The sequence below is a fragment of the Macaca thibetana genome, chromosome 19, assembly GCF_024542745.1.
Source record: "Macaca thibetana thibetana isolate TM-01 chromosome 19, ASM2454274v1, whole genome shotgun sequence".
NCBI classification, from domain to species: domain Eukaryota; kingdom Metazoa; phylum Chordata; class Mammalia; order Primates; family Cercopithecidae; genus Macaca; species Macaca thibetana.
Window position 1 is genome coordinate 37943905 of NC_065596.1, and position 14490 is coordinate 37958394.

A 14490-nucleotide genomic window follows, 5' to 3' on the forward strand; every position below is an offset into this window, starting at 1 on the left:
CCCTGTCTTGGCACATAAAAACATTTATAATGCTTCTTCTTTTCAGATAAGAAACATTCCCAAAAGGAAATAGATATATCTCAATTTTTGGGCTAGGAACTCTCATTTGGATAAAAGAGTATTGCTCCCTTGGTTGGACATTAGTGACCATACAGGCAGGAAAGGTGTCTTCCTTGACCACCTTCTTTTGCCTGTCTTCCTCCTCATGGTTCTCTCAGGTATTTCTTTTCTGAGGAAACCAGAGGAAGAGCTCTATATTAGTCCACTTGCCTCGGGGAGCTCCAGCATCCCTCCATAGCCACTGTCTGGAGACCATTCTTCCACTCCATGGCCCTGCCTGGGGACAATTTTCTCTGTTAACCCTGACCCAACCGAGGCTCACAAAACTGACTCAAAGCTTCCCTCTACAGTACACATATTTTTTTAAATGAAGGAAATTTGAGTGGACTCAGAGTGACATTGGATGTCGTGTGTCCATTTGGTGGTGTGACTTTCGGGAACATATGTAAGACTATATCCCAATATTTCGGGGATCCCTGAAGACTTCATTACACAAGACCTGGTTGAGGGTCCTTTAAGAGGAGCGAAGCCACACTCTGCCCTCCGAGTCTCAAGGCATAATTTCTCAGCGCCCCTCGCAGTACCATTTGGTCTTTGCCCAGCGTGCAGGGGAGTCGCCACGGCCACGTGCACATGAGAACTACATTGCCCAGAAACCTCTGCGCCGCGCGTCAGCGGCACTCAGGGGCGTTTCCCTGCGGACGGAAGCTCTCTGGGCGTGACTTCCGGCATCTTCCCCGCGGCGGACATCTTGTCGGCTCTTAGGTGGAACCATCGGAGCAAAAGCTCGGGGTTGCTGGGCAGTTCCGAGGTGACGGAAGTGGGAGGGTGCGGGAGGAGTCGTTGTTCGTCCTGCAGAGTGGATCGCCAGCGAAGACCCCGCCTCCACCCCCGGGGGCGAAGGACCGCGGTGCCAGGGTCCCGCGACCTGGGACCCCCCTCGCGGCTCTGTGAGGTCTATGAACTATGATGGCGGCGGCCGCGGTGTTGAGTCCGGCGCAGGTGGGTGCTGCGTTTCCGAGACTTTCGCCCGCCCGGAATCCTGAAGTTCCGAATGAGGAGCGCCTGTCTGAGTCCTTGCTGCGCAGGCCCCAGTGTCCAGGGCAGCGGGGCGCTGGTGGGTGGGACCTCGTTCCTAAATCTGGCATGTAAGGTGGGGGCGAGTGTGACGGGCAGAGGGGCAGCCTGAGCACAGGCTTGGAGCTGGACTGAGCCCGTAGCAGTCGGGAGCGTGTGTGAGCGGTAGTCACACCTGCAGTGTCGCGGGGAGAAGTTGCATCTTCATTGCGAGGACTATAGGAGCCATGGCGGGTTTTGAAGGGTGGAGGGAAGGGATTTGATAAAGGATTTTTAAAGTATTCCAATGTTTGCTGAGGAGGAAACAGACTAAAGTGAGGTAGAAACGGTGAAGATGGAGGCAGAGCAGGGAGACCTTTGAGGAGGCCCCTGCAGCAATCTCCAGAAGTATTGCCGTGGTGGCTGGGCCAGAGCAGTGGCAGGAGGGATTTGGGTGAGGAAGTCGTGAGATTCTGGATAGATTTTTAAAGATGGAACCAACGGGGTTTCCTGCTGCATCAGATGTGGTCATGAGTGAATGTAGGGAGGTGAGGGCTATCCAGAGTTTTTTTTGTCTGTTTTCCTTCCTGAACATGTGAAAGAATGGAAATTGGTAAGTCACAGCAGGGAGCACCTTTCAGGGGGATCAGGAATTGGGTTTTGGACTTGGTAAATCTAAGGTGTTCTGCGTTGGAGGTTCACATGGGTAGCTGAACATGCAGGTCTGGAGTTCTGGAGAGGGAGTTGTGCTAGAGACCTTCAATGCGTGAGGCATAAGGGTAAAGCCTGTAGTGGATCAGGTTTAGAGGGTGGAATATTAAAGATATTATCTTATGTGGCCTCTGAAGTGAGAGGTAGGGTTAGGGTGGAAGGCCAGGGATGAAGGGGTGGACACTTAAGATTCCTTCCAGAAAGGAGGGGTCCTGGCATGTGAAAAGATTCTAGATGGTGGTGTTGGAAGTAAATGCTCGGTGCTGCAAAGTGAAACCAGCACTCAGGCAAAAGTTTTCTCAGCAAGGCATTTTACTTCTGCGCAAGTGTGCTGCCTGCGTTAATCACGATCACAAGAGCACACTGAACAAAGGAGGGAAGGGGGTTTTATCTCTAACCCGTAGTCCCTACCTTCCTCTGTGTCACTCCCCCTTGGGCTGGGGTCGAACTGCACAATCTAAGCTGACCCAATTGGGTATATTTTCCCAAATAAGGAAGAGGGAAGGGGAAGGTGAGTTACAGTGGTGGGACATGTGGGTTGTGTGGGACGTGTGGTTTTGGTGGGGGGAATGGGTGCAAAGTGAATAAAGGAACCGATGTGAATTAATGATTAGTGCTGACGGGAAGGTTGTTTACAGTAACTAGGGGCAAGGAGGCATGGAGAACAAGAAAATTAGGTTGGAGAACAAGAAAATTAGGTTGGAGAACAAAGAACAAGAAAGTTAACGGTAAACCTTTGAAGAGCAATTTTATTATATCTTATAGTGTCAGCAAGAGGAGAGGGCTGTAGAGCATACGTAGCGTGGCCTGCACTGGAGACCAAGGTGAGGGATGCAGTAGATTTGCCATGAAGGCTCAGCGTGCCTTCATGGGCGCTGCCTGGGGAGCAGTTCCATCCCCAACCAGTGCACTGGTGCCTCAGTTACCCAAACCCTCAGGTAAGCAGAATTGATGAACATCTCTAATGAAGGAGCACTGCAGCTCCCCTTCAGAGGAATATGTATCAGGTAGGCTGGTTTAGTGCAAGGACTAGTGTACACCTTGCAAGTACACAGAAGTAGGGAACTAAAAAATGCATATACAAAGTAAGGTAAATTTATACTAGCACTTAATGATTGGTCAAAATATTAATTTGCCTTGAAGTATGTTATTACAATGGAAAATCTTACCAAATTTTCTTAAAAACTTTTAAAGCAGGCAAAACAACCTAATTTTTTAAAAACTCATCAGTTCATTTGCATGGATAGTAGTAGCTGTTTTAAAGGCACTTGAGATGCACAGACAATCCTGATACAAACAATAGCCCTATGAGGTAGGTGCCGTTTTTATCCCCACTTTTAAGGTGAGGACACTCAGACACTGGTCTTTGTTTATATTCACACAGCTGGTAGGAGCCAGCACTGAGATCTGAGTATCTGAAGTTAGAGAGGTGACCCAAAATCATTCCTGCCAAAGGGCAGGGTAGACAGAGCTTAGGGAAACAGTTCAGTCCATGAGATCCCACTGTGGGAACCTGCCACTCCCAGCTTCCCTCTTCTTGTGAGGTTGCCATGGTGGCAGAAACTTGTGATTCCTACCTAGATGAGTGCAGATTGTCTCATGCCCTCACTTAGCCTGACACACCCCCATTATCTCAGCAACTCAGTATGAAGAATGATAGTGTTCTGGGACTCTTCAGTGTCCCTTCTGCCTACTGTTTGAGGAGGTCCTGCAGTCACCCAAAGCTCTGTGTTGTAAATTCTGTTTTGGAGTTATGTGGAGTTTCCATTTCTGGCAAGCAGTGGGATGAAGTGTGGAACATTATCTCAGGCACAGGAACCAGCATGTGCATATACTTCGCTTGAGGCTAAACTAGAAGTGTTTGGGGAACCTCAGGTCTCCATTATGTCTAGTGGGATCAGACAGCAGGGACAGGGTTCGGCCCAGAAATGGCAGCCTGAGGATCTGGGTTTCTTTGCTGAGAGAATTGGGAGCCACTGCAGGTTTGGAGCTAGGAGGGAGTGATCTGACTTTGGTCTTAACCAACTTTCTCTGACTGTACAGTGAAGAAAAGACTGTGGGAGTGAGGATGAAGGAAGGAATACCACTGAGGAGCTTAATGCAACAGTTCAGATTGGACCACAGTGGTGGCTGTAGAGGTTGGAGATGTGGATGGATTTGGAATCATTTTTCTTAAAGTGGGACCAACCAGATTTTCTGATGTGGAGGATGAGAAAGCAAAGGGGAGGGGTGAAGGATGACCCTGGATGTTTTCGTCTGAGAAGATATAAATATGCCATCAACTGAGGTGACAAAGTTGGTGGTAGGAGTACCTTTCAGAGGTAATATCAGTAGTGCAGTTTGGCTATGTGGAATCTACCGTGTTCCAAAGACACTTGCGTGGAGGTGTCAAGTAGACAGCTGGACACAGAGATCTGAAGTTCAGAGAAGGGATTCATGTTGGAGCTATCCACAGGGTGGCTGCCCAGCACGTGGATCAGGATTGAGGCTTGCTACCAATTTAGAGAGAGAATCTTTAGGTCATGGTGACAGTGCCATCAGCACACTGTAAGGACAGGCACAGCAGGGTGGAGGTAGGGGCCATCTTAGAGGATAGAAGAGGGAAGGAAGTGTCCTTGGGAGGAAGGAGAATAATAGGGTCCCAGGCCAGGTGGCAAAGTGTTCCAGAGAGAGAGTGGGTGTGAGGTGAACCACTGTAGTAATAGAAGGGAGGTGACAGTGAGGCCAAAGCCGTGCTTATTCAGCTCTTTATGTGCTCCTCAGGCTTCCATGGTGACCTTTGATGGGACCTGTGGAGTTTCAGTCAAGCTAGTGAATTAGCCCAGAGACAGATTGGGACAGTAGGCAGAATCAGTGTGCTTGGGGTAGGTGCCCAGTGAGTGTGGGTTTTGAATGAGTTAAGTGTTGAGTAGAAGCCTTTGACTGACCTCAGTAGTACAACAGCAAAGCAGAAAAGGGCTGAGTTTATCTGAGATCTGCACATGGTTCTGGATTGCTAATTGACCCGTGAAATAGAGCCAGGAGGGGGGGAATTTAATAACTGGATTCAGGGTAACCCATGGCAGTGTGTCCATTGATCAGGACCAGATGTTATCCTGGATGCTTTATCCAAGCATTCTCTGGATGCTGTGTGCAGATTTGCATGTAGGGAAGCCGTGGAGGTACCTGTGTTGTGGGTGTCATAGATGTAAAGGAGGTATGGCCAAAAGGGTGATGTGCACATGGAGATGGAGTGTAAATTCATGAGCCCAGAGCTTTGGTACCGAGGGTTTCTGAGACAATGCTGAGCTCAGTCACACCAAGGCCTGTTATCTCATTTGAGTTAGATGTGACAAGGAGTCCCAGAGAGAGAGGCTGCTCTTAAGCTCAGTTGTCCATCTCACACAGGGCTGTGTGACCTTCAAAGATTTATTTGTGTACTTAGGAGGAATGGGAGCTGCTGGATGAGGCTCAGAGACTCTTCTATTATGAAATAATGGCTTCTGTGCTTTGCATTTATAGTCTCCCTGGGTGAGGCCCCAGTATCCCATTTTTCTGGACTGGGCCCTACTCTTCCTTTTTCCCCTAGGGATTGCTCTTTCCTTTCCATAGCTAGAGCATGGGCACTGCTGTCTTCTGATTCCCTCACCTAGGTCCCCTGGGTGCCAAGGCTCAGCTAGATGCATTGCCTCCTCTCTTCCCTGTGTTCCTTAACTCCTGCTGCCCTGAAGCCTTGCCAGGAAGGGTTTGGGGGTCAGGAGTCCTAAGGTGACCGACCCAGTGAATCCTGCTTGGCCTCTCCCTGGCCAGGTGACTGTCCACAATCGTGACACCTCTGGACTCCGGGCTCTACCCGCTTCCTCTAATTGTAATTTCCTTGAGTCTGCCTGTGTCAAATCATGGTCACCACTTGTGGAGCCATTGCACTGTTCCTGCAGGACAATTTTCTGAGGTTCATTTTGTAGTATTTGTTTTCTTGCAGTTTTGCATGGGTGGGCTACTGTGGGCTAGTGCTTTCACACTCAGTCTGTTTCATCTTTCCCCTATGCTTTGTATCTTCCAGATCCTTTGTGGTCGCTGAATTGTAACGAGAGAGAACCCTGGGTGCCTGAGAGGGCATGACTCTAGTCACAACAGGAGGGGCTTGGACAGGCCCTGGTGAGTGGGAGCTGAGGGATGCCATAACCTCAGGGCTGGGTTCCTGTAGTTCCAGAAACCTATGTTGTGCCCATTACAAGTGTAGTGGCCCTAACTTAGTTCTAGAGGCCCTAACTTAGTTCTACCTTTTTATCCCCATTCTGTACACTCTTGTCATTTCTAATCTGACTTCTGACCTAGGGCTGTCTTCTCCCATTCTCTACCAGAGGGGCTCTTAGTAGAGCAATAACTCTCTCTCTGCAGTGCTTTCCAATATTGGACTACACTTACACTAATGTATCATAAGATGTGTGCATATCCTTAAATAGTCCCTGAACACGTTACTTGTTTTTAATCACATTTTCCTGGGCCTGGACACACATTTCGGCATAGCACTCACCTGTCACCCACAGTCAGCCAAGGTCCTGCTAAAAGTCATTGCAGAGGATGAAGTTGGAGACCTTGTACTACACCCCATCCTCGTATCTTTGTTTCTTGTGAGGCCATCTCCATTCTGTGACTTTTAGATTCCAGTACTGTACAGCAGCCTTTTCTTCAACCTGATCCTAGCTCTGTTCCACCAGGAAACTTAGGTACTCAGTCCTGGGTACAACAGACACACATTTGTGATGGAGTTGCCCCACCCACCAAAGTCAGCATGTACATCAATAGTATTTTTCTGCCTTCAGGTTGTTGGCATGGAGTGAAGGATGAAGAGTCATCTTCTGAACAGAGCATTTCTATAGCAGTGTCAAATGTTAATACTTCCAAGGCAGGTTTGCCCACACAGACAGCTTACCCTTGTGACATATGTGGCCCCATCTTGAAAGATATTTTGCACCTGGATGAACACCAGGGTACACACCATGGGCTGAAACTTCACACATGTGGGGCATGTGGGAGACAATTCTGGTTTAGGGCAAACCTTCATCAACACCAGAAGTGTTACAGTATAGAGAAACCCTTAAGAAGGGATGAAGGTGAGGCCTCAATTGTGAAGAACTGCACAGTTAGCAAAGAACCTCACCCATCAGAGAAACCCTTTACGTGTAAGGAGGAGCAGAAAAACTTCCAGGCTACTTTGTGTGGCTGCCAACAAAAGGCCATCCGCAGTAAGAGGAAGACACACAGGAGCACTGAGAGTGGGGATGCATTTCATGGTGAACAAATGCATTACAAGTGCAGTGAATGTGGGAAAGCTTTCAGCCGCAAAGACACACTTGTCCAGCACCAGAGAATTCATAGTGGAGAGAAGCCTTACGAGTGCAGTGAATGTGGGAAAGCCTTCAGCCGCAAAGCTACACTTGTCCAGCATCAGAGAATTCATACTGGAGAAAGGCCTTATGAATGCAGCGAATGTGGAAAAACCTTCAGTCGAAAAGACAATCTTACTCAGCACAAGAGAATCCACACTGGAGAAATGCCTTATAAGTGCAATGAATGTGGGAAATATTTTAGCCATCACTCCAATCTAATTGTACACCAGAGAGTTCACAATGGAGCAAGGCCTTATAAGTGCAGTGATTGTGGGAAAGTATTCAGACACAAATCTACACTTGTTCAGCATGAGAGTATTCACACTGGAGAAAATCCTTACGATTGCAGTGATTGTGGGAAATCCTTTGGCCACAAATACACCCTCATTAAACATCAGAGAATTCACACTGAGTCAAAGCCTTTTGAGTGCATTGAATGCGGGAAATTCTTTAGTCGAAGTTCTGACTTTATTGCACACCAGAGGGTTCACACTGGTGAAAGGCCTTTTGTGTGCAGTAAATGTGGGAAAGACTTTATCAGAACCTCCCACCTTGTTCGACACCAAAGAGTTCACACTGGAGAAAGGCCATATGAGTGCAGTGAATGTGGGAAGGCCTACAGCTTAAGCTCCCACCTCAATCGGCACCAGAAAGTTCACACTGCAGGCAGGCTTTAGGAGTGCTTTGAATACAACAGGACTCATCAATCAGATGTTGAATTTCATATATCTGAACATTGACACAAAGGAGATTCCTTATGGTGCCAGGTATGTAGGAAGCTTCGAGGGATATGTTGCACTTTCTGACCTGCTCAGGTTTTTTGCCAGAGTTTTGTCGCTGTCAATGCCTGTGGCCGAAACCATCTTAACTACCAGCTTAGATACCCCAGCATTGGGGAACGCAGGGTTTTGTATTCTCCAGTCCCTGGAGAAAATCATGAGATGCCTGAGTTCATTGGGGGTCCTCATTCCGTTCTGTATGACAGGTATAGGTATGGACATGATCCATCTTTAGCCACGAGGGTCTGAGCTGTATCTGCTGGTGGCTTATACAGAAGGTTTACTTTCTTCATGGATATTCTTGGTCTCACATACTTGTATTGAGTTTTTCCAGCCTCCAAGTCACCTGGCCTGGGAAATTACTTGCCTCATGTTGCTCTGGTTTGTGATAATAAAGGCTTTACAGTTTAAGCCACTTTTAATCTTGGGGGTTCTTACTGTCTGGAGTGGATTGAAAACAGACTCTGCCAAACTGAAGACAGCCTTTGTGGGACACCTCCAACTTTGCCTCAAATGGGACAGTGGGTTGAGGGAGAACAGTTCTTAGTTCAGTTTTGATGTTAACTTCCATAGCTGACAAAGCTTGTTAAGTAAGAATTCAGATCTTGTGTAGACCTGATTTGTCTGGATTATTTGAGAGCCCATATTTCACCTTGAGGAGGGTGCCGCTGCTGTGACAGCCTGCAGTGTTTTGAAACAGCATGGATTGAGTGTCTTGTTTCCAGCATATGTCCCTTGTTCCCCAACACTGTTGAGGGAAAGCTGTTCCTCAGGACCTGCCGAGTGGCCATATTCCCTGAAGGCCTGAATCTGGTACACAGGCCACTGTTGGTAAGATCTAAAACATCCAGTAGGGAAACAAAATTGATATATATTGGGTGTGGATAATTGGGATTGGGGAGATTGCGGCGAACTAGAGGGGAAGTACACATTGTAAAAACACATCCACAGACAGTCCAGGCACTGAGGCTGGATGGGATCAGGTATCCAGAAATCTCAGGATCTCCAGGGCCGTGTTACTGTTAGGTCAAGATCACTGGTGCAGCAACGAATGTAGTTTTCCTAGATTCCTCTGCCTCCCTGGGCTCTTTACCTAATGTCTTTGCTGCACAGGCAGTAACCCTGGGAGTAAAGAGGTGTGGTGGTCCAAAGAAGTAGCTTTTGTGACCAGCTGGGGTTTCTGGTGATTCTGTTGGCAATGGTCCTCAATGTTTGCCAGTTTTTCTTACTACTGAGGAAGAGATTGTCTTCCCAAGGTATTTGGAGTGATAAGAGTCACCGTAGTGACGTAGAGTCACTCTTAATGATGTCCAGTTGTCCAATTTCCAATAGAAGTGGGACACCCAGATTTTTTAAAGGGATAACTTTTTATAGGTTCACTGAGGTGTAATCAACATGCAATATATTGCACATATTTAAAGTGTACCAGTAAGTCTTGATACACACACACACACTTGAAACTATCACCCTATCAGTGGTGTCGGACAGATATGTCACCCCAAAGTTAACCTCAGGCCCTTAACCTTTATCTCAGTGCTCTCCTTCCCCCAAAATCCCTAGGCAACCATTGAGTAGTTTTCACTATAGGTAAATTTGTCTTTTCTAGAATTTTATGTAAGTCTGTCTATAAAGTGTTAATTTTGTTTGTTGTCTTCATGCAACAGAATTTGAAATTTGTCCATGGTATGTATGAATAGCCCATTTTAAAATTACTGAGTCATATTCTGTATGGATATACCACAGTTTATCCATTTATCTTGATTGGTGTCTGCACTCCACACCCTATTTTTAAATACTAAAAAGCTGCTGCAAATATTGATGCATGAGTCTTTATATGGACACTTAGCTGAGAACTTTTTTTTTTTTTTTTTTTTTTTGAGACGGAGTCTCGCTTTGTCACCCAGGCTGGAGTGCAGTGGCCGAATCTCAGCTCACTGCAAGCTCCACCTCCCGGGTTTACGCCATTCTCCTGCCTCAGCCTCCTGAGTAGCTGGGACTATAGGTGCCTGCCACCTCGCCCGGCTATTTTTTTGTATTTTTTAGTAGAGACGGGGTTTCATCGTGTTAGCCAGGATGGTCTCGATCTCCTGACCTTGTGATCCTCCCGTCTCGGCCTCCCAAAGTGCTGGGATTACAGGCTTGAGCCACCGCGCCCGGCCAGCTGAGAACATTTTTAAGCAGAGGTTTTGAAGGTGTGGCCATGTTTCTTACTGATTATAGTAAAATATATTGGAAAAGAGATACATACAGGGAAGAATTGCGAAACAGAAAAGACCCAAGATTTGATGATTTGGGAAATTCTCAGCTCATCTGAATTGAAAAAAAAAAAAAAATTGAAATTAAGAGATTCATTGTCAGGAAAGCATGTTTTAGAGAGATAGGCAAGGATGTTTGCTATTACCGAGATCAAAACATACATTAGAACACTCATTTCTTTGAAGAGATTAAACATGACTTGTAGATACCCTCAATACAAACAATTTATAAGAAGTTTAAACTATCAGTCATCTCAGCAAAAGCCAAAAATATAGATAGGGGATTCCCTAGGGGGAATAATCTGCATAAACCTCTTTTCTAATGGTGTGAATTTCAGTGACATACAGGAGACTCACAAAATTCTTGAAAATTTTATACAAGTGAAAATGCTCACCTTGGGTCTAAAGGAACCTTGAAAGTATGAAGTTAAAGGGTGTAGACATGTAAAGTGTGAAGTTAAAGGGTGTAATATTCTATACATGGGACTGGCTGCAGAAACAGGTGCAAGCCCTTTCTACCTTTCATGAGAAAGGAAGGATGACTCAGAGCAGAGGGGACTCCATTGGGCAGAGTCCTGAACCACGTGATATTCCCATGTCTTGACTCCCAGTGGCATTTGCCAAAGTAGATTTCAAATTTTCTTGGGATTAGTGGTTCCATTTGTTTGTTTTCCCCCCTTCCATTTCCTCCCTTTTTGAAACAATGCATATACATATAACTATTACCCTAGGTCTTTCCCACCCTTTTGTTTGGGAGCAGATAACTAGTTTTCTAGTTTTACGGATCCAGACGAGACAGGAATAGCACTGGGTGGTCACAGGAGGATGGAAAATCTCAACACCCTGGTTTTGGTGCGGCTGAAAAAAAAGAAAAAACCCAAACAACAGCTAAAACAGGAACTAGGCAAAGAAAGCATGGGATAATAGAAAACCCAAAACGAAAGAGAAAACTGCCAGAACCCCAGTCAGGGTGACATGTCCATGACTCTTCCAGTCAAATGCAAATAAGGGAGGAGGGGTGGTAATTGGGGGTCCCTGAAATTCCCTCCTTTCCCAGAATACCTAATGATTACCCCGATTAGAGGAACACCCATACAATTAGAAACCCAAACTTCATTTTGCATGACTTGCTCTCAGGAGCACTCCCACACTTCTCTCTTGTGTATACTTTTGCTTCACAATAAAAGCTCCTTGCCTTTGCTTCATTGTGACTCGTCACTGAATTCTTCGATGGTGTTAAGAACCTGGATGCTGGCTGGGTCTGGGGTCTCACCAACAATGTCCAGTGAGCCCCCCCAACAACACAAGAATTGTGCCCCAAGATGAGATTATACCTAGAGCCCCATCCGTACCGGACTTAGATAATTTAGATGAGATTGGAGACTTTAGCTCAGTGTGGAGGCGCACACCTGTAATCCCAGTTACTCAGGAAGCTAAGGCAGGAGAATCGCTTGAACCCAGGAGGCAGAGGTGGCAGTGAGCCAAGATTGCACTACTGCACTCTAGCTGGGCTATAGAGGGAGACTGTCTCAAAAAATAATAATAAAAGACATCAAATTTTGGAGGGGAAATATTGGCGAACTGAAAACAACAGTTCTGGTATGTGGGATAACATGTATCAATAGCCTTGATCATTTTGAATTTCATAATCATAAATGGGATTTTGTTTTGTTTTGTTTCATTTTTTTTGGTTTTCAAGACAGAGTTTCACTCTTGTTGCCCAGGCTGGAGTGCCATGGCATGATCTGAGCTCACTGCAACCTCCGCCTCCCGGGTTCAAGCAATTCTTCTGTCTCAGCCTTCCGAGTCGCTGGGATTCCACAGACATGCGCCACCACGCCCAGCTAATTTTGTATTTTTAGTAGAGACGGTTTCTCCATGTTGGTCAGGCTGGTCTTGAACTTCTGACCTCAGGTGATCTGGCTGCCTCGACCTCCCCAAGTGCTGGAATTACAGGCGTGAACCACCATGCCCGGCCTTTTGGGATTGGTTTAAAGAGCTGTGGAAGACAATTGAGCAATTACCACAAACAGATTAGCGACGGAGTTCCTAGTATATTTGAAAATGAATAAAATTGTTCCTGAGAAAATTAACAACAGTGATCTCAGTCTAAATTATAGAGTAAGTGATTCAGAGAGGATAATATGCCACATATGCATAGATTTGTTTAAAACAGTAGTAAATTAGCACTGTAAAAATTGAAAAAAAAATAGTATTAGAACAACAATTAGGTTGATGAAGCACAATAAGAGACTAATGAAAAGGAAAGAAATGAAATTAATATCAAAATGTATAAAATAAATTTAAGCCATATACAAGCATGCCAAATTAACTTGTGAGATTAACAAAGATTATATTAATTGGAGAAAAAGACTAGGAGTCTGCAGATCCTAAAATTACGCTTAACACTAAGCCTCTTACAAACTTCAAGTTTTCAAAAAGGCTCAAGGTTTTCTGGTACAGAGGTACTGTGGGAGCACAGTTCAGATTTAACTTAAGAACATTACATTATTTAGGCCAGGCGTGGTGGCTTAAGCCTGTAATCTCAGCACTTTGGGAGTCTGAGGCGGGTGGATCATGAGGTCAGGAGATCGAGACCACCCTGATTAACACAGTGAAACCCCGTCTCTACTAAAAACACAAAAAATTAGCCGGGCATGGTGGCGGGCGCCTGTAGTCCCAGCTACTCGGAGGCTGAGGCAGGACAATGGCTTGAACCCGAGAGGCAGAGCTTGCAGTGAGCCAAGATCCTGCCACTGCACTCCAGCCTGGGCGACAGAGCAAGACTCCGTCTCAAAAAAAAAAAAAGAAAAGAAAAAGAAAATTACAGTCTTTAGGAAACTAGCTATTTATCAGAGACTGTATGTGACCAGAGTAAATTTTGCCAGAATAAGCCATCTTATGATGTCTAGATGACATACTAAATACTTAAACTGATTCAGAATTACCTGAGCTACTTCAACATAGGACATAGCAAAATACTGATAATTACATTGCTATATACTTATAAAAGATACTTTCAGCCAGCAGCAGTGGCTCACACCTATAATCCCAGCCCTTCAGAAGGCGGAGGCAGGCGGATCATCTGAGGACAGGAGTTCCAGACCAGCCTGGCCAACATGGCGAAACACTGTGTCTACTAAAAATACATTAGGCAGGCGAATCGCTTGAATCTGGGAGGCAGAGGTTGCAGTGAGCAGAGATTGTGCCATTACACTCCAGCCTGGGCGACGAGCAAAACTCCATCAAAAACAAAACAAAACAAAAAAACATGCTTTCAAATCTGCCTAACAATTATAGCCTGAGTCCTTATATTCAGGATTATCTATTTGTAACTTATAGCTTTTTACAAATATTTTTCTTAAACTAAACTAGAAAGAATGTTTGGTCTTGCAGGTGTCTGAGAATCTTTAGTAAAATACCCCTACAGATTCTATTTTGAAATCATGATTTTTTAAAAAGCAAAAATGTTTATTTCCAATTAATTGCTACAGAGATGCCAAATGTCCACTCAGTAGTTGTGAGTAAAACAATTTGTCTTATTGCTCTTCACTTCACAGGCAAATAAACTCTTTGCGTGATTGTGTGAAGTTCAGAGTATTTGGTCAGGGATGAAATGGAGGCTAATAGGAGAAAACATAGGTTATAAGAGAAAACATGGAATAGAGATTCTAGGGGCACTAAAGCAAATGCATGAGGTAGTCTATGCTTCTGGGTACTTCATAGTATGTTCCTTCTGAGTATTTGTATTCCAAACCTCTAAATTACAATTTTTTATATAACATTTCTTACTGGATTCTCCAAGATATAGTCTACTTTTTGAAGAATATGACATTATGTAGAAATAGTGGTTACTTACCAAATGGTATTTGCTACTAGGAAAGTAGCATCAGTTTTTGGCATGGGCATCTGAACTCTGAGAATAAGGTTTGGGATTCCATGACCTCATCTCCTTGCTGGGAAATGATGGTAATTTTATTCTTCCGCCTGTAATTGCAGTGACAGTGTCTCCAAGAGGATTGGAGACAATCTCTAAAAAATATTTTTTTGAAGTTAGAAAATTATAGAAAATTATTAACATTAATTACTGGAGTTATCCATTTAGAATGATATCATACCTAAAAGAGAAAATTATCTGTGAAATGAGAAAAAATAAAGGTCGATAGAGGAAACAGTTCTAAGACATGAAACATGTAAGTTGAACCCTTGGCTATGCTAGAATCTTGGCTCCCATGAAATTCTTTTTTTTTTTTTTTG

General features: G+C 45.0%; 2 protein-coding genes across 5 annotated transcripts in view; both read left to right on the forward strand.

Moving 5' to 3' along the window:
* The first annotated feature begins 798 nt into the window (after positions 1-798).
* The window catches only part of ZNF211 (zinc finger protein 211), a 29582-nt gene continuing 15890 nt past the window's right edge, over positions 799-14490 (forward strand). For all 4 annotated transcript variants that reach the window (XM_050768612.1, XM_050768614.1, XM_050768613.1 and 1 more), the window contains exons 1-2: positions 799-871; positions 5870-5964. The gene's annotated coding sequence lies outside the window, so the exon portion shown is untranslated. The remainder of the gene's footprint in view (positions 872-5869; positions 5965-14490) is intronic.
* On the forward strand, positions 5971-11438 carry ZNF134 (zinc finger protein 134). Its single transcript, XM_050768682.1, has one exon. The coding sequence runs from the start codon at positions 6602-6604 to the stop codon at positions 7874-7876; it is 1275 nt and encodes a 424-aa protein (XP_050624639.1). The 5' UTR covers positions 5971-6601; the 3' UTR covers positions 7877-11438.